The sequence below is a fragment of the Oryctolagus cuniculus genome, chromosome 9 (genome assembly GCF_964237555.1).
Source record: "Oryctolagus cuniculus chromosome 9, mOryCun1.1, whole genome shotgun sequence".
In the NCBI taxonomy this organism is placed as follows: domain Eukaryota; kingdom Metazoa; phylum Chordata; class Mammalia; order Lagomorpha; family Leporidae; genus Oryctolagus; species Oryctolagus cuniculus.
In genome coordinates, this window is record NC_091440.1 from 69,076,577 (window position 1) to 69,102,176 (window position 25,600).

The 25,600-nt window shown below is 45.7% G+C and overlaps 1 protein-coding gene across 1 annotated transcript in view; it reads right to left on the minus strand.

Moving 5' to 3' along the window:
• The window catches only part of KPNA3 (karyopherin subunit alpha 3), a 91,687-nt gene extending 71,436 nt beyond the window's left edge, over nt 1-20,251 (minus strand). The window contains exon 1 of the mRNA XM_051832277.2: nt 19,996-20,251. Within this exon, the coding sequence (XP_051688237.1) occupies nt 19,996-20,064 (69 nt within the window). The 5' untranslated portion in view covers nt 20,065-20,251. The remainder of the gene's footprint in view (nt 1-19,995) is intronic.
• Between the last annotated feature and the right edge of the window lie 5,349 nt (nt 20,252-25,600).

Here is a 25,600-nt window from a genome sequence, read left to right on the forward strand (position 1 = left end):
CCTGCTAATGCCCACCCTAGGATACAGCAGATGATGGCTCAAGTAAATGGGTTCTTGCCACCCATAAGAGCACTGGACAAAGTTTCAGCCTCCTGGCTTCAGTCTTGTGTAGCCCTAGTTATTGTGAATTTCTGGGAAGTGATCCAGTAGATGGAAGATCTCAACCTCTGCCTTTCAAGTAAAGTGAAAATAAGTAATTTTTTAAAAGACTGCATTAAAAAAAAAAAAAAAAAAAACAGCCATTGTTCAGGACACATTAGAGATTTTTAGAGTGGCTGTGTTTGAGTCCCAGCTCTACTTCCACTTCCAGCTTCCTGCTCTTGTGCACCCTGTACCGGCTCCCCTACTACCCATGTGAAAAGTCCAGCTTGAGGGGTCAGCACTGTGGCACAACCATATACGCGCAGCACTGGCATCCCATATGGGCGCCGGTTCTAGTTCTGGCTGCTCCACTTCCAATCCAGCTCCCTGCTAGTGTGTGTGGGAAAGCACCCTGCACCCATGTGGGAGACCTGAAGAAGCTCCTGGCTCCTGGCTTCAGCTCAGCCCAGCTCCAGCTGTTGAGGACATTTGGGGAGTGAACCAGCGAATGGAAGACCTATCTCTCTCTCTCTCTCCCTAACTCTTTCAAATAAATAAAATTAATCTTTAAAAAAAAAAAAAAAGGTCCAGATTGAATTCTGGACCAGTCCTGGCTAATGTAGGCATTTGGAGAATGAACTAGCAAATGTCTCTCTGCCTTTCAAGTAAAACAAAATTTAAAATATATTCAATAAAAATATTTCTATTAATTTTCTGTTTTCCTGACCCTGGTTTTGCAGCATGTTAAGCTGCCACTTGGGAAAGGCACATCCTCTATCAGAGTGCTCATTTGAGTCCAGCTACTCTAGTTCCAAAGCAGCTTCCTGCTATTGCATCCTGGGAGGCAGCAAATGATGGCTCAAACATTTGGGCCCTTGCTGTCTACTCAGCAGACTCAGATGGAGTTTTACTCTCCTAGCTTCAGGCTGGCCCAGTCCTCACTGTCACAAGTATTTAGGGAGTAAATCAGCAGATAGAGGGTCAGCGTGGTGGTGTAGCAAGTAAAGCTACCACTTGCAGTGCTGGCATCCCATATGGGGGCAATTTGAGTCCCAGCAGCTCCATTTCCAATCCAGCTCTCTGCTATGGCCTGGGAAAGCATTGGAGGATGGCCCAAGTCATTGAGCCCCTGCACCTGCGTGGGAGACCCGAAAAAAGCTCCAGGCTCTAGCTTTGGATCGACACAGCTCTAGCCATTGCAACCATTTGGGGAGTGAATCAGCAGATGGAAGACTTCTTTCTCTCTGCCTCTCTGTAATTCTGCCTTTCAAATAAAATAAATAAATCTTGGTTTTTCTCTCTATCATCTATGCATGCATCTCTATAATCTATAGCCCAGTACTTAGCTAACATGATCATCCTTCTCAGGCTACCTAATTCCTTTTTCTTGCTGATTCAAGTGTTCAGAGGAACATGAATGTACTATCCAATCCTTGTATTTCAATGTAGTGGTTCCAGCTACCTTCTTCCATAGTCTATTCTGCTTTCTACCTTTCAGTCTACCAAGCTTAAGAAGCAAATAAAGATTTAACAATGTCTGTCTTAACATCCTCTGTAAACAGCACAATCAACCAAAAGAGCTGGACCTCTACTGCTTGTCATTCTAAATAAGGGTCAGGTGCACAAATTCACTAACACCCTACTCTATCCCTCTACTGATCCCATATTCAATAAGAAAACTTCTTCGTGTAAGCTAACAGTCAATGGGAATACATAGGGCTACTTCAATATTTTTCTAATAGTATATAACATTCATTACTTATTTTCATTTTAAAAATTAAAGAAAATCACTATCCAAAGTACTGCAAATATGAAGAATACTTCATTTCATAAAGTCTACTCATTCTGTCTTAACTTCTGACCCATCTTTGAAAGTTAATATTTAACTACACATTAGCATCAACCTTTTAGGGAGAAGATAAGATTATTCCTTTACTTATCTTTTATAGAGCTAAGGAGAAAAATATTATAAATATTATTTATCAACTTCTCATGTCGGACTGGCACATTGTGGCACAGAAAGTTAAGCCGCAGCCTGTGGGTTCCAAGTCAGCACCCCCACTAATGTGTTTGAGATAGCACTGGAGGATGGCCCAAGTGGCTGAGCCTCTGCCATGCACATGGGAGACCCAGCTGGAGTTCCAGGTACCTGGCTTTAGCCTGGCCAGCCCTGGCCATTGCAGCCATTTGGGAAGTGAACCAGGGAATGGAAGATCTCTCTCTCTCTCTCTCTCTCCTTTTCTCCCTATAACTCTGCCTTTCAAGTAAGTAAAATAAATCTTTAAAAGAAGAAAATAAGTGACATTTCACAGAAGACCAAGTATGAAAGCATCCAAGAAGGCACACAGGTTTTCTTCATAAGAAAAAAAAAATTCCCATGTCACACCCCAACTATAAACTGACCAATAAGATTCTTCTTCGTCTAGAAGCATGTGATAGAAGAGCAGGTATTTTTATCTTGAAATGTCATAGCAAAAGTTTTTAACTTAGTATTTAATGACCCAACAATTACTATTTCAGATTTTTCAAGGTGGAATAATGGCATTACGTGTTATGTTTTAAAACAAAAAGACACCAAAAATACTATGTCTTACCTCTTTCGCATACATGATAAAATACTGATAGATGAAACATAATACTGATAGATCAAACCTCAATAAAAGGGCATGTTAAAACTAAACTAAAAACTTTTAAACAAGAAAGAACACAACAAAAATCCTTCTTTCAATCCTTCCTCAGGTTAACCTGTGGTCCTTCCTTCTCATGACTAACAAGAATTTAAATGGAGAGTGTACTAGTCCAACTACCTCCATGGCAAACTCACTTTTTACCCCATTATTATCTAGCTTCCAGCCCCCACCACTCTCCCAGTTTTCCATTTTACACTGGCGCCCAACTGCCAAGTATAATGAATGGCCTGTTTTAGGTCCTTATCATACATCTCCTCTCTGCAGCATCTGATAGTGCCACTATTGCCCCTCCATCAATAAACACTCCTTCCCTAAAGTTCTGATTCACTAGTTTCATCTAGTCCCCTAAAATGATGTGGTTCCACAAGATTCTTTCTTTCTCTGGTCTTTCCTTCTTATTCCTATAAGCTCTCATCTACATTATGATCTTAATCACCTGAATCATACTGTCTGAACTGTGTTCCAATCTTCACAACTGGTCACATTAGCCTAGAAGGGCTAGTGAACCAAAACTAGCTTGTCACTGATTTTGTAAATAAACTTTACTGGAATGTAGCCACACCCATTTGTTTGTCTAGTGTCTGGCTGCTTTTGTGCTCAAGGCAGAGTCCAGAAGTTGGCAACAAATAAAGTATGGGGGTGGATATTTACCTGGGTTAAAACAGTGTCCAGCATCAAAGTACCTAGATTCAACAACGCAGCTCCAGCTCCTGATTCCAGCTTTCTAATAGCACAGACTCTGGAAGGCGATAGTAATGGCGCAAATAACTGTGTTCCGGCCCCTCACATGGGAGACCTGGATTGAGTTCCAGACTCCCAGCTTCAGCCTGGCCCATCGCCAACCATTGCAAGCATTTAGGGAATGAACAGCAGACGGGTGGGGGAGCTAGCACACATACTCCCCCCCAACCCCGCTGTTGCTTTCTGCCTATCCCTATCTCTTTGTCTCTCTGCCTCTTAAATAAATACATAAATAATATATTACGGCAGAGCAGGCAGTTAGCCTATCAGTTAAGACACCAGATCCCACAGAGTGCCTAGGTTCCATTCCCAGCTTTGGCTCCTGACAACAGCTTTCTGCCAATGCGAAGAGCCTGGGAGACAGCAGTGATGGCTCCAGTAATTGGTCTCCTGCCACTGATTTGGGAGACCTAAATTATGTTGCCAGCTCCTGAGTCCAGCCCTGGTCCAGACCTGGCCACTGCAGTCTTTTGGGGAGTAAGCCAGCACATGTCTCTCTTTGTATCTCTATCTGTGTATTTCAAAATTAAAAAAAAAAAAATCTATTATGGCTCTTTACAGAAGTTTGCCAATCTCTGTTTTTTGAGGTAAAATATACAAAACAAAGCTATATATAACTTTGTTTTTTAAAAAAAAGATTTATTTATTTCTTGAAAGAGTTACACAGAGAAAGGAGAGGCAGAAAGAGAGAGAGAGAGGTCTTCCATCCACTGGTTCACTCCCAGTTGTCCACAACAGCCAGAGCTGCGCCAATCCGAAGCCGGGAGCCAGGAGTTTCTTCTGGGTCCCCCATGCAGGTGCAGAGGCCCAAGACTTGGGCCATCTTTTACTGCTTTCCCAGGCCACAGCAGAGAGCTGGATGGGGAGTGGAGCATCTGGGACTTGAACCGGTGCCCATATGGGATGCCAGCGCTGTAGGTGATGGCTTTACCCACCACGCCACAGCACCAGCCCCAATAATAACTTTTCAACTCCAATGTCAGTGCTATTCATCAGACTATCCATCTGAGATACCTGATAGTTTTCTAATTTTTACTCTCAAACTCTCTTCTCAACCTCACCAATTCATAGCATATGGTGCAACCAAAGAATAGTTCTGAATGTACAAATCCATTTCCCTATTTGAAGTTTTTCCCAGAGGAATTTTTTTACAATCTGGCCCCTGCCTATCCTATCCAACTTTCAAATCACTCCACGATAAAAAATAACAGGGCCAGCACCGTGGCTCACTTGGTTAATCCTCCGCCTGCGGCGCCAGCATCCCATATGGGCACTGGTTCTAGTCCCGGTCGCTTCTCTTTCAGTCCAGCTCTCTGCTGTGGCCCAGGAGGGCAGGGGAGGATGGCCCATGTGCTTGGACCCCTGCACCTGCATGGCAGACCAGGAAGAAGCCCCTGGCTCCTGGTTTCAGATAGGCACAGCACCGGCCGTAGTGGCCATTTGGGGAATGAACCAATGGAAGGAAGACCTTTCTGTCTGTCTCTCTCTCATTGTCTATAACTCTACCTGTCAAATAAATTAAAAAAAAAAAAAAAAAAAGAAAGAAAGAACAAATTAATTTAGCACCCCAGAACATATCATGCCATCTCTCACTTCCAGGCCCATACAAAGAAATTACTACCAAAGAAATGCCTACACATCCTGTTTTCAACTTAAATACAATCATTTCCATGAAACCTTCCCTGGCTCCCACCAGCTCAATACAGGTGATTCTTTCCCTAGGTGCCCACCACACTCAGTACACAGTTCCATCACACCAAGCGTTTGCTTTCACATTGTCTCCATACTAAAGTATGTGTTCCTTGAGCAGAAACCCTGAGGCAGGGTAGAATAAATAGTTAGTAACATCATGTGGTTTTTTTTGTTTGTTTGTTTGTTTGTTTGTTTGTTTTTGACAGGCAGAGTGGACAGTGAGAGAGAGAGAGAGAGAGAGAGAGAGAAAGGTCTTCCTTTCCCATTGGTTCACCCTCCAACAGCCACTGCAGCCAGCGCACCACGCTGATCCGAAGCCAGGAGCCAGGTGCTTCTTCCTGGTCTCCCACACGGGTGCAGGCGCCCAAGCATTTGGGCCATCGTCCACTGCCCTCCCGGGCCACAGCAGAGAGCTGGACTGGAAGAGGAGCAACTGGGACTAGAACCCGGTGCCCATATGGGATGCTGGCACCGCAGGCAGAGGATTAACCAAGTGAGCCACGGTGCCGATCCCAGATTATTCTTATAAGCAGAATGTCCTGCATGTAATTAACATGCTCAAAAATTACTGGTTACCATTATTTTCCTTGTTTTATACCTCACAATTCAGAACTTGAATGGCTACTCTATGATTTCACTGAAAGCAAGCTAGTTCTGTTCTATAAACTTGTTTTCAGCTGCATACTGAATAGTTCCATTTAAGCATTTTGATTCCAGAACTCATTATCTTTATGCTCAAACTGTTTCAACCAGTGATCAAATTGTTAACATTTGCCTAGGACTTTTCCAGGCTTGAACACTGAAAGGTGTGTGTCCTTTAGTTCCAAGCAAATCAGGAAAAATTGATCACTGGAGAGTTACTCTGCAAGCCACAGAAACTAATTTATGTTAGTATTAAGAAATAGGGTGCAAGGGAAGGTGTTGTGATGCAGCAGGTTAAGTGCCACCTGGTATGCCTGCATCCCTATCTACTTCCAATCCAGTTTCCTGCTGATGCATCCTGGGAAGCAGCAGACGATGGCTTTAGTGCCTGGGTCCCTGCCACCCACATGGGAGATCTGGGCTCTGAGCTCCAGACTGGTTCCACCCCAGGACTTTTGGACATTTGAGGCATAAAATAAAGAACAGATGATCTCTCTCTCTCTCTCTCTCTCTCTCTGACTTTCAAGTAGATAAACATTTTTTTAAAGGGAGCAAGATAATTCATTGGAAGGATACAGCAGTTTACAGAACCAAAGGAAAACCTTAAGAATCAGGCCTATGAAAACTTAGGGATGAAAGCAATTCCCACAGATCTATTTAGGTGGCGGGAATTAATGAATGGTTTCCTTCACAGTAGTTCTATCAGCATGAATCAATTATGTCTCAGTATTGGATCACTCAATATTTAAATGCCAGGGAGAGAATCTGACCTAAATTGTGTTAGCCAGAAAAGGATGAGGTACCCTAATTAACAAAAGGAAGCAGAAGCACCTAGATTAAAAATTCCACCAAGAGATAGCCAATGGCAGAAAAGTAGCTGCCAAGGTCAAATCAGTACACTGTTTCCAAAAGGGGAAATGGATATAATGCCACCATATCAACTGCTGCTGATACCTTCCAGGCCTTAAAGAGTGCAGGACACAATCTCCTTTATTCATGCTATCTTTCCTTCTGACCTGGCAAGCTCATCCTTCAAGACCTAGTCCAATATGACCTTCTGAACAACCTTACTCAGTTTCTTCAAGGATACTCACTGCATTTCTCTATACTCCTATATCAGTTTAGAAATTATATACCAGTATCACAGAACTCATCATGTTGTACAGTAAGCATATGTTTAAATTATAAGCCTTTCTTACTAAAAATAATTCTCCTAGATCAGCAACAATACTTTTATTTTCATATTAAAAATCTTTGGCACCTAATAATGTCTGCCACACATGTAGAAAACACTAAATAAATGTTTAATAAACATATTTTCCAAATCACTAAGATATATGAATCATCAAATCAAAAAAGGAGAGAATGGGCATTTGGCAGTTAACATACCACTTGGGATGCTCATGTTTCCTATCAGAGTATCTGGGTTCAAGGTCCAGCTCCACTTTCTATTCTGGCTTCCTGTTAATGCACAGCACACTCAGCGAGGTAGCAGGTGATGGGTCAAGTACCTGAGTGCCTATCACGCACATAGGAAACCTAGATTAAATTCCAGGCTCCTTGCTTCAGCCTGGCCAAACCTCATCTATGGGAAGCATTTTTGGGGGATGAACTAGCAGATGTAAGATCTCTCTGCCTATGTCTCCCAAAAACTAAAAAATAAATAAAAATTAAGAATAAATATATAGAGATCAGCGCTGGGGCACAGTGAGTTAACGCCCTGGCCTGAAGTGCCCGCATCCCATTTGGGCGCTGGTTCTAGTCCTGGCTGCTCCTCTTCCGATCCAGCTCTCTGCTCTGGCCTGGGAAAGCAGAAGATGGTCCAAGTCCTTGGGACCCTGCACTCACATGGGAGACCCGAGGAAGCTCCTGGCTCCTGGTTTCAGATTGGCGCAGCTCGGCTGTTGCGGCCATCTGGGTAGTGAACCAGCAGATGGAAGACCTTTCTATCTCTACCTCTCTCTGTAACTCTTTCAAATAAATAAAACAAATCTTTTTAAAAAAAGAATAAATATATAAGGAAGATAAGGGCTACTAAAGGTTAATAAACATGCTACCAGTATCAAAGACAAAGCTGATAGACAATAAGGGAAGCCTAGGTTAAAAAAAAAAAAACAACTACAAAGAACAAAAATGTCACACATAAAAATCAAAGGTAGAATTCTGGCTAATTTAAGAATCTGAAGGTATCATTTATATAAAAGCATAATTCAGGAATAGGCATTTAGCCTAATGATTAAGATACTGGTTAAGCACCCAAGGCCCATATCAGAGTGCCTCAGTTTGAGTCCCAGTTCTGTTCCTGATTTCAGCTTCTTGTTAATGTACATCCTGGGAGACAGTAATGATAATTCAAATAACTGGGTTCCTGCCACCCACATGAGAGAACTGCTTTTTATCCCTCAGTTTAACCCTGACCCAGCCCTGCCATTGGAGGAATTCAGGGAGTGAAACAGCAGATGAAATCTCTCTCTCTTTCAAATAAACAAACAAACACTGGAAAAGAAAAACTCAAATCCACATGCATAATGGTGATCCTCAAGAACAACAAAAAAATTATATTCTATTTAAGAATACAGGCTGGCACCACAACTCACTAGGCTAATCCTCCACCTGCGGCGCCGGCACCCTGGGTTCTAGTCCCGGTTGGGGCGCCAGATTCTTTCTCTGTTGCTCCTCTTCCAGGCCAGCTCTCTGCTGTGGCCCGGGAAAGCAGTGGAGGATGGCCCAAGTGCTTAGGCCCTGCACCTGCATGGGAGACCAGGAGGAAGCCCCTGGCTCCTGGCTTCGGATCGGGGCAGCGCGCTGGCCATAGCAGCCATTTGGGGGGTGAACCAACGGCAAAGGAAGACCTTTCTCTCTGTCCCTTTCTCTCTCTCTGTCTAACTCTGCCTGTCAAAAAAAAAAAAAAAAGACGAGTACAGTCATGATTTAGTTGATCATTTTAACTGTTAATGCTGGCTAGGTTGTGATAAAAAAAATTTTATAGCAAACCTGCAAGAAAGGATGGCTACATTCTCTTCACACTTTTATTATTCTTTTACCTCCAAAATAAAAGAACATAGACTTAGAAATGAGAACAGAGCCAAATCTTATGCTAACAAAACAGTCAATTTAGGAGTGGGATCAGTCTTAGACACCATCAGCTTAGAAGTTAGATTTTTCTAGAGGCCAGAGTTGTGGCATAGTGGATAGAGCTGTCAGTTTGTGTCTCAGTTGCTCCATTCCCAATTCAGCTCCCTGCTGATGTGCCTGGGAAAGCAGCAGAAAATGGCCCACGTGCTTGGGCCCCTGCCACCTAAATGGCAGACCCGGCTGAAGCTCCTGGCTTTTTGGCTTTGGCCTGGCCCAGCACTGGCTATTGTGGCCATCTGGGGAGTGAACCAGAGGATGAAAGATCTCTTTCTCTTTCTCTGTAACTCTGACTTTAAATAAATAAATAAATATTTTTTTAAAAAGTTAGATTTTTTTTTTAAATTTTTTGATAGGCAGAGTGGACAGTGAGAGAGAGAGAGACAGAGAGAAACGTCTTCCTTTGCCGTTGGTTCACCCTCCAATGGCTGCCGCAACCGACGCGAAGAAGCCGGCGCACCACGCTGATCCGCTGGCAGGAGCCAGGTGCTTATCCTGGTCTCCCATGGGGTGCAGGGCCCAAGCACCTGGGCCATCCTCCACTGCACTCCTTGGCCATAGCAGAGAGCTGGCCTGGAAGAAGGGCAACCGGGACAGAATCCGGTGCCCCGACCAGGACCAGAACCCGGGGTGCCGGCGCCGCAGAGGATTAGACTATTGAGCCACAGGGCCGGCAAAAGTTAGATTTTCTAGAAACACCTTTTGTAACTCCTTCAAATGTTATCCAGTTTATCTCACATTTCACCCAAATAACTAAATTCATTTTACCAAATGTATAAATGGTAGAATGTTTAATGTCACATTCATGACATTAAACAGTTTACTCTTTATCATACAAACCCTCTGATCAATCTTAATATTACTACTGGGATATATTCTTAAGTGTACACCATCATCAATTAATTTTTTAAATAAAAAATTCTTAATATGAAGATAACCAAGGATTTAAATCTCGCTTCCAATTTACAGAAAATCCCAAGAGTGATGAGAAATAGGAGGAACAAATTAAACAACACAACAAGAAAAAAAAGACAGATCTATTAGGACATTTTATTAGGTTGAGCCATACAAATGACATTGCCAACACTTGACCGTTTTGAACCTCAAAAACAGCAAATTCATATGGTACAATTTAATACATGCAAATTGACCTGATTTCCTCAATAAATTAGTGTATTTTTAAAATGGTAGAGGGATGGGTCGGCGCTGTGGCTCAACAGGCTAATCCTCCACCTAGCAGCGCCGACACACCGGGTTCTAGTCCCGGTCGGGGAGCCGGATTCTGTCCCGGTTGCCCCTCTTCCAGGCCAGCTCTCTGCTGTGGCCAGGGAGTGCAGTGGAGGATGGCCCAGGTGCTTGGGCCCTGCACCCCATGGGAGACCAGGAAAAGCACCTGGCTCCTGCCTTCGGATCAGCACGGTGCGCCGGCCGCAGTACGCCGGCCACGGCGGCCATTGGAGGGTGAACCAACGGCAAAGGAAGACCTTCCTCTCTGTCTCTCTCACTGTCCACTCTGCCTGTCAAAAAAAAAAAAAAAAAAAAGAAGGTAGAGGGACAACAGCCAAAAGCTGGAAGCAACTCAAGTGTTAATCAATGGATAACTGAATCAACAAAATGAAGTACATACATCCAATGAGATGGTACTCATCCATGAAAAGGAAGGAAATTTTAACATATGCTCCAACATCGATGAACCTTGGAAACATGCAAAATGAGATACGCCAGTCTCAAAAGTCTTGTGTCTTAATCTTCCAATACTTTATCGGCCATATAAAGAATTGGGGCTTGATCTGGCAAGCAATAGGAAAAATCATAAAAGACCAAACATTTCAGCTTAAAAATATACTTTAGGTAAATTACTCAGACAGTGGTTCTAGTATGGTTGTATTTATTTGAGGAATATTTTAGAGCTTACTTGGTTCCAGCCACCGTACTGAGTAGTAGACAACAACTGAGTAGTAGATAGTACTCTCAAAAAGCTCACAATCTGGGGCTGGCATTGTGGTGTAGCATGTAGAGCCATGGTCTGTGATGCCGGCATCCAGATTGGTGCCGGTTCAAGTCCTGGCTGCTTCACTCAGATCCAGCTCCCTCCTAACAGTATGAAAAAAGCAGTAGAGGATGGACCAAGTGCTTGGGTCCCTGCCATCCATATGGGAGAACTGGATGAAGCTCCTAGCTCCTCATTTTGGCATTGCCCAGCCCTGGTCATTGCAGCCATTTGGGGAGTAAACTAGCGGATGAAATATTTCTCTCTGCCTCTCCCTCCCTCTCTGTTACTCTGCCTTTCAAATAAGTAAATAAATCTTAAAAAAAAAAAAAAAAACTCACAAACTAGGAAAAACAGAAAAAAATAATAATCAAAATACATTATTGTAATTATAATGAGAAAGGAAGAGTTCTTCTGGAAGCAAAAAAAGGTATCCAACTTAGAGTTAAGTATTTGAAAGGGGAAGGAATTAGGCAACAGGAGGCAGGGAAGGATATTCCAGTCAGCAGGACAGCCCTGAGAATAGAAATAGCACTGGCAAAGAGGGGAGGGCAGGATTCCAGATTATGTATAAGCATATAAGAAGTTCAGTGTTGCTAGGGCTTAAAGGAGTGGGGGTAGGTGAGTGGGAGGGGTGGGGTGAAGGTTGAATCTGGAGAACTAAGCAGGCATCAGGCTCTCTGAAAAACCTCATCAACTACAGGAAGAACACATTTTGGAGGCAATTTTTAGACTGCTAAGACCTAAAGTAGGCTGGAGGTAGCAGAATAGAGGCAGGGCCAAATTCAAGAGGCAGCACAGAGATTCAAGCTACATGACTGGCACCTGACTGAATGTGGAAGATGAGGAAGGAGTCCAAGAAGCCTATCAAATTTCAATTCAGGTCACAGTGAGGGTGTTGATGCCATAAACAGAAAAAACAAAGGTAGAACATGGCTTTAAACATGTTGAACTTACAAAGCTGAAGAGATACTCATGTGAATAATTTCCAGCAGATGATTAAAAGAGACTTAAGTCCCCTCACACTAAAATGATGGTCAAACCTAAGGGAGCTACTTGGGGGAGCAAGAAGCACAAGTCTATAGAGAATCACACACAGAATTCCAAGACATGCCTACACTCAATGGGAAAAGCCAACTAAAAAAGAGAAATCCAAGTGAAAGGACCAGGAGCAAATATATGCCCAGTTAGTGTATATAATGTGCCTGTTATATAACAGATTCCTGGAAAACTCTGCAAATTTAAGAACTAAGAGGGAAATGAACCAGGATGGCTGGGGAAATAAGCACCTCTAGGACACAGCATATAGTTAAATGGAGTCAAGATAGAATATAGGTGCATGGGCAAAGTGCTTATTCTGTGCTTGCTCTGCTCAACTGTGTTTCTATGCTTTGTGTTCCACTGCTCTTACTCGGGAGTACTAAACATTAATGTGTCACTAAAAATCAAGTATGAACCTACACAAATTAACTAGTATCTTTCCTCTATTTATCATTCAAGTATAGGTTAACTCATGTTACAGAAATACATTACAGGGCCAGCGCTGTGACACAGCAGTAAAGCCTCCGTCTGCAGTCCCTAAATCCCACATGGGCACCAGTTCAAGTCCCAGCTGCTCCACTTCCGATCCAGCTTTCTGCTACAGTCTGGGAAAGCAGAAGATGGTCCAAGTCCTTGGGCCCCTGCACGGGAGACCAGGAAGAAGCTCCTGGCTCCTGGCTTTGGATCGGCACAGCTTCAGCCATTACGGCCATCTGGGGAGTGAACCAGCGGATGGAAGATTTCTCTCTCTGCCTCTGTAACTTTGCCTTTCAAATAAATAAATCTTAAAAAAAAAAAAAAAAGATACATTACAGCAGAACAGACTAAAAGGAAGGTTACACAACAGTATCAACGTCATAAAGCCAACATCAAAAGAAATGAGTATCTTAGGATAACATGGTACCTTTCATTCTCAAAGGCAGTTTTCCCAAGTATATTATCTAATCTCTCTTCTCAAAGATTATTTATTAAATTTCATGTACTGTTCACAAAATGACCAGTTGTAGTGCAAGATCTCTATCCTCAACGGGCTTCCTGACAAAGCCTGCATACTTTACTAGCTATGCAGAATTTGCTGTACATCACAGCAACTTACCCCAAACAGGTGAAAAGAAATTTACTTAGGAAAGCATTAGGAGGAAAGGAATAGCCTTACAGGGAACTTCCAAATGTTTTTGAACTAAAATGACTAGATTACAGAATTGTTGTCTTGGTATTCCAGTGATATTGAAGCCAAAAGTCTATTAGAGCAAACCCCATTCAGCAGATGATAAGGAAGGCATAGAGAGTAGCATGTAAAAGGAATAGAGAGTAAACTGTACTAGCTATCCCAACCATCTTAAGTACTTCATCCTAAGTGGCACAGAGGAAATATACTCACATATAGGTGAGGCAGAAGAGGCAGGGCCTTAAGTAGAATTACATGTGGCTTGCTAAGGACTTTTATCTTGAAAGCAATGTGAAGGACTGTAAACAGGAAAGTACAAGGATTTCAAGAGATCAATCCACAAGATACACTGGGGAGAGAAGATAATGAAGACAGGAAAACTTGGTACACTTACACAGGAAGGAATAATAAGAGTCTAAACTAGAAGCAGGGGCCAGCACTGTGGCGTAGCAGGTAAGGCCGCCACCTGAGGTGCCAGCATCCGATATAGGTGCTGCTTTGAGTCCTGGTTGCTCCACTTCCAATCCAGCTCTCTGCTATGGCCTGGGAAAACAGTAGAAGATAGCCCAAGTCCTTGGGCTCCTGCACCCACATGGGAGACCCAGAAAAAACTCCTGGCTCCTGGCTTTGGATTGGCCCACCTCTGGCCATTGCAGCTATTTGGGGAGTGAATCAGTGGATGGAAGACTTTCTCTCTTTCTCTCTCTCTCTCTCTCTCTGCCATAACTGCCTTTCACACAAATAAATAAATCTTAAAAAAAAAAAAAAGCTTATTAGCATCACTATAAACAAAAGAAAGAAAGAAAAAACTAGAGGTGGTGGTAACAAGGTTGTCACAAAGGTACAAATCTGAGGGCTCTTGAGATGGCTAACCCAGAGAAGGATGAGTGGAGGGAAGAGAAGGGAGTTCAGGATAAAGTTTTATACTTGCACAATTATATAGCAACATCAAAAAAAGAAGTTTCAGAGAGAGAGAGAGAGGAAAGCAAGTTTTCGAGAGCTAGTTAAATATGAAGACAATAAAATATGTATTGCCCTTAGAAATTAAAGCATCAAGTTTAAGTGTTAACTCCAGGAATATAGGTTACCATTTTTTTGGTAAAAATGAATGAACTGGCTCCTTGCTAATAAGAAGGAAACCCTGTAAAAGTAAAAAGATAAAAAGGCAAATAAATTAAGCAATAAATACCATGTCAAAAAATTCTGACCAGCAAAGTTTTAAAGAACTGAAATGGCAATTTCTGTGACATAGTCAAGATTTCTTCATTCTTCCTATGAACTTGCAGACATGCTTCCTACATGTCAAGTCTTAGACTCCCCTCAGTGGAGTATAGCACAATAAGCAAGAGTTCTGGCTTCAGAATCGTAAAGTTTCAACATCAGTCTTTGCTCTGTCACCATGCCATGACATACAGCTCATTACTTAAAAGTTGTCAGTCTCAGGTTTCCTCAACAATAAATGGGGATAATAAAAATATACCTGCATCACAGGACTATGGTTAAGACTAAATAATCCATATAAAGTATTCACTACTGTTGCATTGTAACTAACAAATGCCCACGTTTTTAAGTATTAGTTACTGTTACTGATGAAAACATCACATGCTTGAGATAAACAGGAGCAAGAAACAGAACCACTGACTTGGATGAATGGCAGTTACCTCAGTGTTTTATTGGTGTTTAATAAACAGAATTATCTTGTACACTTTTCTGTAAGTGTATCTGAAAAGTTCTAAATGCATGTTGTTTTTTTTTTTTTAAAGGGAAAATAAAACAGTTTAATAATCAGTGACTTGGGGGCCGGTGCTGTGGCGTGGTAGGTAGGGCTGCTACCTGCAGTGCCAGCATCCCATATGGATGCCAGTTCAAGTCTCGGCTGCTCCATTTCCAATCCAGCTCTCTGTAATGGCCTGGGAAAGCAGTGGAAGATGGCCCATGTGGGAGACCCGGAAGAAGTTCCTGGCTCTTGGCTTTAGATCTGCCCAGCTCCAGCCTTTGTGGCCATCTGGGGCATGAACCATCAGATAGAAGACCTCTCTTTCTCTCTCTCTCTGTAACTCTGCTTTCAAATAAATTAATAAATCTTAAAAAAAAAAAAAAAATCAATGGCTTGGGGCCGATGCTGTGACAGAGCGGGTAAAGCTGCCACCTGCAATATGGGTGCCAGTTTGAGTCCTGGCACTTCCAATCTAGCTCTATTCTATGGCCTGGAAAAGTAGTTTTAGATAGCCCAAGCCCTTGGGCCCTTGGACCCACATGGGAGACCAGGAAGAAGCTCCTGGCTCCTGGCTTTGGATCGGCTCAGCTCCAGCCATTGTGGCCATTTGGGGAGTGAACCAACAAATGGAGGACACCTCTCTCTCTCTGCCTCTGCTTCTGTAACTCTGCCTTTCAAATAAATAAATAAAGCTTTAAAAAAAAATTTCAACAGCTTACATGCAAAATGTCTAGTACTGAAATGCACATTCTAGACTAAATAAAAGAAATTAAGGGTTGGGGTCAGCACGGTGGCACAGCAGGTAAAGCTGCCACCTGGCAATGCCAGCATCACCAGTTCAAATCCCAGCTGGTCCATTTCCAATCTAGCTCCCTGATAATGGCCTGGGAAAAGCCTCGGATGATGGCCCAAGTGTTTGGGCCACCCATGTGGGAGACCTGGATGAAGCTCCTGGCTTTGGTCTAGCCCAGTGTTGGCCACTGTGGTCATCCGGGGAGTGAACCAGCATGTAGAGAATCTTTTTTTTAGACAGACACAGAGGGACAGAGAGGAATGTTCCATCTGCTGGTTCACTCTCCAAATGGCTGCAACGGCCAGAGCTGGGTCAGGCTTAAGCCAGGAGCTAGGAGTTTCATCCAGATCTCCCACATAGGTACAGGCACCCAAGCACTTGGGCCATCCTCCACTGCTTTCCCAGGTGTATTGGCAGGGAGCTGGATAGGAAACGGAACAGCCAGGACTCAAACTGGAGCCCATATGGGATGCAGGCACTGCAGGTGGCAGCTTAATCTGTTGTGCCACAATGCAGGCAACAGCCACAGCAGATCTCTATCCCCACTCTGTAACTCTGAATTTTAAATAAATAAACCTTTTTTAAAAACAAAAGAAATTAAGAGTGTCATTTTCACTATGTACTTCCTAGTTTTAGCTACAAAATCCATTCTCCTTTCCAAATTCCAAATTGCTATCAGTGATAACTACTCCCTTCCCTACTTTCATCCATAAACCTCAGCATAACCTTTATCTCTTTCTCTTCTGGGGAGCAGGAGAAAGATCATCATCAAATTCTCTTTCCAGGTTGTAGCCACCTCCAGTCTCAAGTTTTTGGAAATTCCTTCTTGCAGATCAAATAACAGTACTATTCCTTCACAACTAACTCTAGCTATTACTGCCCTGTCACCCTTTTCCATCTACTAACTCCATTCTGCAATGAATTCCTTCAGATCTTCCTATCAAGAAAAACTTCCAAGCATCTCTTTGCCACAAGGCATTCTCATCCTCTGAACAAACAGGCCATCAGGAAGCCTCAGCTCTTCACACCCTAACCTAATCTTCTTTTCTACCTGGGTCTTTAGCCACTAATTTCTCATGTGCCCCTTTTAAGCTGGGCACATATTTCCTATAAGAATCATCGACTTCATTTGTTCTCTCCAATTTTCCTTCTAAGAAGCCATTCTTGACTAAATGACTATGAAATTATTTTCTTCCACAACTCTCTTTATCCAATCTCCTTGGCATAATGCTACCCTTTCATTCTCTTTAGAAAATAACATATTTATTCCTACATCTAGCATCTTGTGTATCAGATGTTGGCTTGTTTCACCTTTATCTACCCTGTGAAAAGAATAATCAAGGTTCACCTGTTTTTTAACAGCTTGATAATCACAACTACTCAGAGCTGAGGTGTAGTATGTTTCTAATATAATACAGTTTCTAACAGATAGACTCAATTAGACATGCCACATAGTATCAGTTATCCCTCAATCCACAATGAAGGCCCTTGGTCAGATCCGACCCTTAGTCACATCTCTACCACTCCCTCTCCCCCTCTCTCACAGCCTCGCAGTCTACTACATTCTCCATGCTCTTCCATTACTGCTCCCTCAAGTCTGGAATGCCCCTTCTTTTCCCTCCCCCTTCTCCTGAGTCCTCCCCTTCAGGATCAGCTCACTCCCATTCATCTGTAAGGAATTAACCAGAACATCTCTGATGGCTCAGCTCCAAGTTAGGGTCTTCCAATGCATTTTCCAAACACCTGTATCGTAACACACACTGATACAGTGTATTGTAAATATCATTCCCTTTGGACTGCAAACTTCTTGAATCATGTAAGCTAAATCCAAGTCCTCTGAGTACCCAAGACCTAACACTGTTAAATACCCAAGACAGTGAGTGCTCATATCCTGCATGACCTGCACATACAACATAAGCACTAAGCTTCTGCATCTGAAGTACTTTACTCAGTTAAAGTGGGGATAAGACCACATCTAGCTCACAATTTGTGATAGGATTATGAGGTATCATGAAGCTCTCAGTGCAGCATAGTGATTGCCACACTGAATCACTACTTTTTTAAACATGTGGCTGTTTTAGTAAGATGTATTTATTTGAAATGCAGTTACAGAGAGAGGGAGAAACAGAGACAGAGAGACCTTCCACCCACTGGTTCACTCCCTAAATGACCACAAAGGAACTATTTTGGGAGCCAGGAGCCAGGAGCTTCTCCTGGTCTTCCATGTGGGTGCAGGGGCCCAAGCACTTGGGCCATCCTCCACTGCTTTCCCAGATCAATCAGCAGGGAGAGGGAGCTGGATCGGAAGTGGAGCAGTCGGGTCTCAAACTGCACCCATATGGGATGCCGGTGTCCCAGGTGGCAGCTTTACCTGCTATACCACAGTGCTGGCCCCTGAACTACTATTTAAATGTCAGCTATTTCATGTGTCAGTTATCTAATGTTTCTTGAGAAATGTAATGCTGTGACCAGTGTCAGGCTGAATGGCTTGGCAACCATGCTGTCTTTCTCACATCTAGAAGTCACTAGTTACCTTTTGATCATCAGCAAGTACCTGTTGTGTATCTATTATGTGCAGGAGTCTTTAATAGGTATCACTAAGACACCAGAACACAATAATAAGGCAAACAAGAACAGAAATCTGTACCAATGCCGAAGAAAGAATGTTACTAGTTCTTTTGTACGAACAATATGACCATTTTAAACTATATAAATTGTGTTTTGCAATGGAGTAGACTTCAAAGAAATTACTGATGAAAAAAGTTCAGAATTAACTCTTCTCATCAAGTAGACTGATAAGAAAAGGCTGCTCCAAAATTTCTAGTTCCCATTTCTCAAGTTTCATCTTTGCTTAGAAGTATTTCCCACAAGCGAAACGTAACCACGACCAAGACAGAGATAGATGACCTTTACTTGTCTCACTCGAATGGGAATTCCACAGATATTTCCCCAGGTTTTTTCCAATTAGTACTTAATTTATAGCTCCAGATCATGGCCAGAGTTTGTCTCTAAAAAACATAAAGCTGAATGGTTTATTCTCCCCACCACCTTCTCTCTTTGAGACAGAATAAAATATATTCTTCTTAGTCACAATAAAATATATTCTTCTTAGTCACACTGGCCCCTGAGTCAAAATTACAGAACTGCAAATCCTATCCCCTAGTATTAGCAAAGGAGGTAAAATCATCCCCCCCTAACAAATCCAGAGGTCAGGATCCCTGTGAAGTTTGTGCAGAATGCTTCATTGCTTTTAGTAGCTGCAGAGAGACCTCTAGCGCTGCCTCAATACGCCGAGTTTGCAAATACTACCTGCTAATGTCACCGTAATGAGACAATGGCAACATACTGAGTAGCAACGAACTGAATGACCACGATGAAGGTTTAGTTTTGCAGCCACCTGGAAATTCTACCTGCCTGGAACACGAGGTATGCACAAGGACGTACGAACCCACGTATCCAATTTATTTCAGCGAAACATGCCAAACAAATGATCATCCTGTGCATACCCCCATTCCAAGAAAGGCTAAGAAAACAGGTCCTAGGAGCGGAGGTCGGAACCACCTCTTTCCCCAAGCCTCAACACAATAGATGTAAACTATTGTCCACCTTCAGCTCGCTCCAAATGCCAGCAGTAACAGGAGTTATGAGCTGGAAAAGCACAGCACGACCGGTCCAAAGACCAGCAGTGGAATATAAGAAAATGGTCCTGGTGCATCCCTACCCTCCCCCATCCACCACCCTCAAACAAGTCGGTTACCCGGCTGGTCCCCACCCCCCTCTGCGGGCCGCCACCGCCCGCCTGGGCCCGGCTTGCAGGAGGTAGGCGCGGGGACCGGCACTGCCGAGGCTCCATGTGCGGCAGCGCGGGAGGCACCGAGGGGGCTGCGCCGGGCGGGAGAGAGCGAGGGCAGCGGGCGCGAGGCGCGGCCGCCCCCTCGGCGGAGCGGACGGCGGCCCGGGGCGGCAGCATCCCCGTGCGCCCGCGCGGCCCCGGCCCGCGGACCCCGCCTCAGCCCCACATCCCTTCCTCGCCGACACCAGGCCGCGCCCGCGTGACGGGGCCGAAAGCCCTGGCGTTCCCCTGGTCCCTGTGCCGGCAGCTCCCGAGGGCGCTTGCAGCCCGGCCCCGCGTCCCGCGTCCCGCTTCGCCCAGCCCCGGGCCGCGGGGACGGGAGACAGCGGCCAACTCCGACCGACCGCAAGCCGGCGAGAACCAGCGCGGCGCCAGCCCCCCGCCCCTCCCCGCCGCCGGGCCGGCGCGGCCGGGCGGGCAAGCCGGGCGGGCCCGGACCGCGGAAGCACACTCACTTCCACATCGCGGCCCTTGTTCTTGAAGCTCTTGATGCGGTGGTTCTCCAAGCCGGGGTTCTCGGCCATGGCTGCGCGCGGCTCCGGCGGCGGCTACTCCTGCGGCTGCGGCGGCGGCGAGTCTCGGCGCGGGAGGGGGAGTGGGGGAGGGCGGGAGGGGAAGGGAGGGGGAGGGGGAGAAGCGAGCACGTTCCGTGACGCCTCCGAGCGCGAGGTGGCAGCAGCGCCGGGGGAGGCGCGGGCCGTCGGCCGGGCCGGGAGGGGCGGGGCGGGCACGGCGGTAGGGAGCTGCGCGCGCCCGGGGAGGCTGAGGACACGTGACCGGGGGCGGCGGCCGGCCGGGACGCTGGCCGGGTTGGTTCTCGGGATGACCCTGCCCGCCCCAGCAGGGCCTCCCCTCGGGGCAGCAAGTCATGTGCTAGAAATGGAGCCGGACTCAGTGGCTTTTACCCATTCCCGGACTCGGGGCAGCAGGTGGCAACTACAGTTCCCAGCATGCCAGGCTCCAGGCGTAGTAGTTGTACCCGCCCAGAGAGCGAGGTGAATGCCGGGACCCCTGCGCGCGCGGCTCTGAGCGCGGCGCGGCTCCGAGCGCTGGGCGCGAAGCTCCGCCTTCAAGGCCGCCTCTGGGCGGGGCAAAGGGAGGGGCTTCCAGCGAGATGGCACCTTGCGCCCTATCGGGGAAGAGAGGCGGAGCTTCCTGGGAGGTGAGCCGCGCTCCCTGCAGCCTCCGCGTAGAAGAGGGAGAGAAACCGTGCCGGCCTTGCTCCTTTGCTTCTTTGGGGTTTCCCCGAATAGCATCCTCCCTCGTGCGCTCTTCCTTTGCTCTGTTAGATGTTATAAATAGCACCTCTGTTCACCTGATACGTCCACGTTTATGCGTGTAGTGTGTGTGTGTAGGGGTGTGTGCCCCGGACTCCCGCACCGAGGGACCGCGGTTGGCTTTCTCCAGGCAAACAGCGCCTGGCGCTTCGTAGGTACTCCAATTAGCTCTGCGACGCCCGCTTTCTTCAGCATCCTCCAGCGCCCCCTCGGACAGTTCCTGTACTCGGGTGGCCCCGAATCCTCTTGTTCTCGTACCCTCATAATCTCAGCCTTCACAGCGGTCCAGCCCTGGTCCTCAGATGACCCTAGGGTCATCGAAGGAAGTTTTCGAGGAACATATTTTGGGTGGATAACACCATTAGCTGCTTTCTGCAGCAAGTGGGCTTCCTTTTATTATATGGGACATACTTTGGGAATACAAGTATGCAAGTATAATTCAAGTGGATTATAGAAAGTATGTAACGGTTGGTAGAAATACGAGGGTACTTCTGAAACATTGGACAAGGGCAGGAGTTGGGGCTCAGCGGGCTAAGCCTCTGACTAGGAGGCTGGCAACCGAGTCCTGGCTGCTCTGCTTCCTGCTAATATGCCTTGAAGACAGCAGATGATGGTCCAAGTGCTTGGATCCCTACCACCCACATGGGAGACTCTCGTGGAGTTCCTGAAAGGTGGACTTACAGAGGTGGAGAGGCAGAGACAGGGAGAAGAAGCTCTCCCATCCGCTGGTTCACTCCCCAAAATGGCCACAGTGGCCAGGGCTGGGCCAGACTGAAGCCAGGAGTCAGGAGCTTCTTCTAGATTTCTCACGTGGGTGCAGGGGCCCAAGGACTTGGGTCATCTTCTGCTGCTTTCCCAGGTGCATCAGAGCACCAGAGAAAGAGGGAGAGACAGAGATCTTCCATCCGCCGGTTCATTTCCTAGATCGCTGCAATGGCCAGGGTTGGGCCAGGCCAAAGCTAGGAGCTGGGATCTTCAACCAGGTCTCCCACATGGGTGGCAGAGGCCCAAACACTGGGGTCATCTTCCACTGCTTTTCCCAGACCATTAGCAGGAAGCTGCATCAGAAGTGGAGCAGCTGGGACACAAACCACCTCTGATTTTTTTATTTTTCTATTTGCTTGTTTGTTTAAGCTATCACATGCTACCTCCCAGGGTGCATATTACCAGGAAGAATCAGAAGCAGAGCCAGGACTTGAACCTAGGCACTCCAATAATGGATATAGGCTTCCTGTCAGCTTCCACACTCAGCCTCTCCATAGGACAAAAGCCCACCACTCAACTCTGATTCTTTTTTTTTTTTTTTTTTTTTTTTTTTTTTTGACAGGCAGAGTGGACAGTGAGAGAGAGAGAGAGAGAGAAAGGTCTTCCTTTGCCGTTGGTTCACCCTCCAATGACTGCTGGGGCTGGCGCGCTGTGGCCAGCGCACCGTGCTGATCCGAAGCCAGGAGCCAGGTGCTTCTCCTGGTCTCCCATGCAAGTGCAGGGCCCAGGCACTTGGGCCATCCTCCACTGCACTCCCGGGCCACAGCAGAGAGCTGGACTGGAAGAGGGGCAACCAGGACGAATCTGGCGCCCCGACCGGGACTAGATTCCGGGGTGCCGGCGCCGCAGGCGGAGGATTAGCCTAGTGAGCCGCGGCGCCAGCCTAGTCTCAGTGTCTTTTTAAAGAATCTGTTTCTACCTCACAGTCTAAAATAAGTTTTTTATTTTTCACTAATAACTTTAAAGTTATTCTTAAGGAAACAGAGTTTTACGTTTGTTCCTAGATTGAGCTGAAGAGAAATTTCCAGACTGTTGCTCAGTCCCTATTCTGATTTAGCATCTGTCTTCAGTTTATTCTCTTCTACTAGACCTTTCTTCACTCTGGCTGCTGTCCTTTAACGTGTGTCTTTCAAAGCTCAGTTTGGAGTTTTAGACATATGTAATGACCACTTACTGTATCTGAGCACTAGGACGCATTTGTAAGCAAGACAGCCCGGTTCCTGCCTCCATGTGGATTCCTATCTACCAGAAGCAAGTAATCACACACACACACACACAACCCAATGTGATGAGTATTAAGAAAGGAGAAAGAATCTCAAAGCTCACAAAGTCCTTTATAAGCCGCCCATTCCTAAAACAGCTGCTGTTTGGGGGATGCCGGGCAAGATTTTCAGTGGACATCTCTGTGTTACCGGAGAAGCAAGAGTTCTTGTCTTCATGCAAGAAAGAATTCAGGCATGAGACAGAGAGCAGAGGAAAGCAACACAGCAAGGTTTATTAGGGTAGGGACATCCATAAGAACGGATGGGCACCTCTCCAGACAGAACCTGAGAGAGAGTGCCCAGTCGCTCAGACTGGGGGAGAGCGAGGTTACACGGTTGAGTGGAGAGAATACACCTGGGCAGGCCAGGCGGGTGGCTCAGCAGAAAGGCAGAGGGCTGAGTGTGCAGTCTGGTTGAGGCTGGGGTTCTTAAGGGGGTGGGTCTTGCCTTCCCACCTCTTCTCCTCCTGGAATAAAGGACTTTATGAAAAATTCCTTTCTGAGTTTCCCCCTGAAGTTATCAGACAGGGGGAAGGACGGAAGGGGCAGGAGTTTTGAAGTGCAGATACTGGGCTGCACCTGGAAAGTGACTTTGAGATGCAGATGCTGGACCTGGATGTCAGTGCCTTAGGCCTTTGTCACACACACATAAGCTCATTTTTTACTTCCTACCTAACATCTGTATCACATGTCTAAATATTTAACAGTCATAAATATTAACAGTTATAAATGAAGCTCACAAATAGCCACAACAGCCAGAGCTGAGCTGATCCGAAGCCAGGAGCTTCTTGTGGGTCTCCCACAAACTTGGGCTATCTTCTACTGCTTTCCCAAGCCATAGCAGAGAGCTGGATCAGTTTATTTATTTATTTATTTATTTGGACAGGCAGAGTTAGACAGTGAGAGAGAGAGAGAGACAGAGAGAAAGGTCTTCCTTTTCTGTTGGTTCACCCCCCAAGTGGCTGCTAGGGCCAGCACATTGCAGGCAGCGCGCTGCACTGATCTGAAAGCCAGGAGCCAGGTGCTTTCTCCTGGTCTCCCATGCGGGTGCAGGGCCCAAGGACCTGGGCCATCCTCCACTGCACTTCTGGGCCACAGCAGAGAGCTGGCCTGGAAGAGGGGCAACCGGGACAGAATCTGGTGCCCCAACCGGGATTAGAACCTGGTGTGCCGGTGCCGCAGGCGGAGGATTAGCCTAATGAGCCGCGGTGCTGGCTGAGAGCTGGATCAGAAGTGAAGCAGCTGGGACATGAACCGGAGCCCATATGGTATGCCGGTGCAGTTGGCCAGGGTTTTAACCCTCTGCGCTACAGCATCGACCCCTATAAAATCATTTCTAAACTCCTCAGTCTAGTGGTTAAAGTTGTGTGTGACACAGCCATAGTGCTGATATGATGGAACTATTTAAAGTTTCAGCAAGCTGGGAATCTTGGTTCCTGAAAAGTGATCCTATCTCTAACTATAGGTTTGCTATGCCCACCTTCCCAGGATGTACCCATTGCTTCCAGGACCAGGGAGCATGCTCAGAACCCACTCTGGTTGTAAAATTGAGGTACTACCCCCTTCCTTATGAAAAGAGGTGGGAGGCAGGAAAGAACTCTCTTTCCACCTGGACCAGTTTCCAGCTGACGTCTCACACCAAGAGGTACCATTTTCAGGTTTTGTTCTTTCTTTCTCATTTATTGGCAACTCTTTGGCCCACTTGTTGGGTATTTCTCTATGTGGGGCGGCTACACATGTGTGTGAATGTGTGTTTATCCCCTCACTGTTAAATAAATGCTGCTCCTATTTGCACTCAATACGAGTATCTAGGGTTTCTACCTCTGCAGGAGTCAAGAACCTGGATTGAAAATTAATGTATTCTAGGCCAGCGCCTTGGCTCAGTAGGCTAATCCTCTGCCTTGCGGCGCCGACACACCAGGTTCTAGTCCCGGTAGGGGTGCTGGATTCTGTCCCAGTTGCCTCTCTTCCAGGCCAGCTCTCTGCTGTGGCCAGGGAGTGCAGTGGAGGATGGCCCAAGTCCTTGGGTCCTGCACCCCATGGGAGACCAGGATAAGTACCTGGCTCCTGCCATCGGATCTGTCTCTCTCTCTCTCACTGTCCACTCTGCCTGTCAAAAAAAAAAAAAAAAAAAGAAAGAAAGAAAAAGAAAATTAATGTATTCATTGTCTACATCAGTGCAATGTACTTTTCCTATTTCTGGTTCCCGTGTACATGGCTTATGCCGCAGCTGATGTATCCTGGTCACCTTTTTCCAGAATCTCTCAACATTTCCAGCTTTAACATCTTTGCTGTTCCATTTTCCTTGAAGGCTTTGCCCCATCTCTGCTGGTTAAAAGCAATCCTTTCAATACCCAGCCCAAGTGGTTGCCTTCTCCATGAAAGGTTTGTCATTTAGAGTTCTGTTAAGTTGGCACTTAGTTATTATTTGCTATGTTGCTGTTTGTTTATAGGAGACCTACTCTGCTTTTTAACATGGAACAGTAAACAATCCACTTTGTAAATATTCAACTCTGAACTCATTCCTGGAAAACAAGGTAATTGGAGGCAGGAGACACCTGAGAGGGCTTGTAAGCACACCCCTGCTGTTAGAGGAATTTATGACTCCCTGGATTGTAAAATGCCTGGAGAAAACGTCGTGCAACAACAACACGGTTCTGAGCACCGTCCTCCTTCTTCAAATTCCCGTGTCCCTTATAATCAGCATTGCCAATATAGCAATAATTCCTCAGTAAAATGGACAATAGAAGTTTTCCC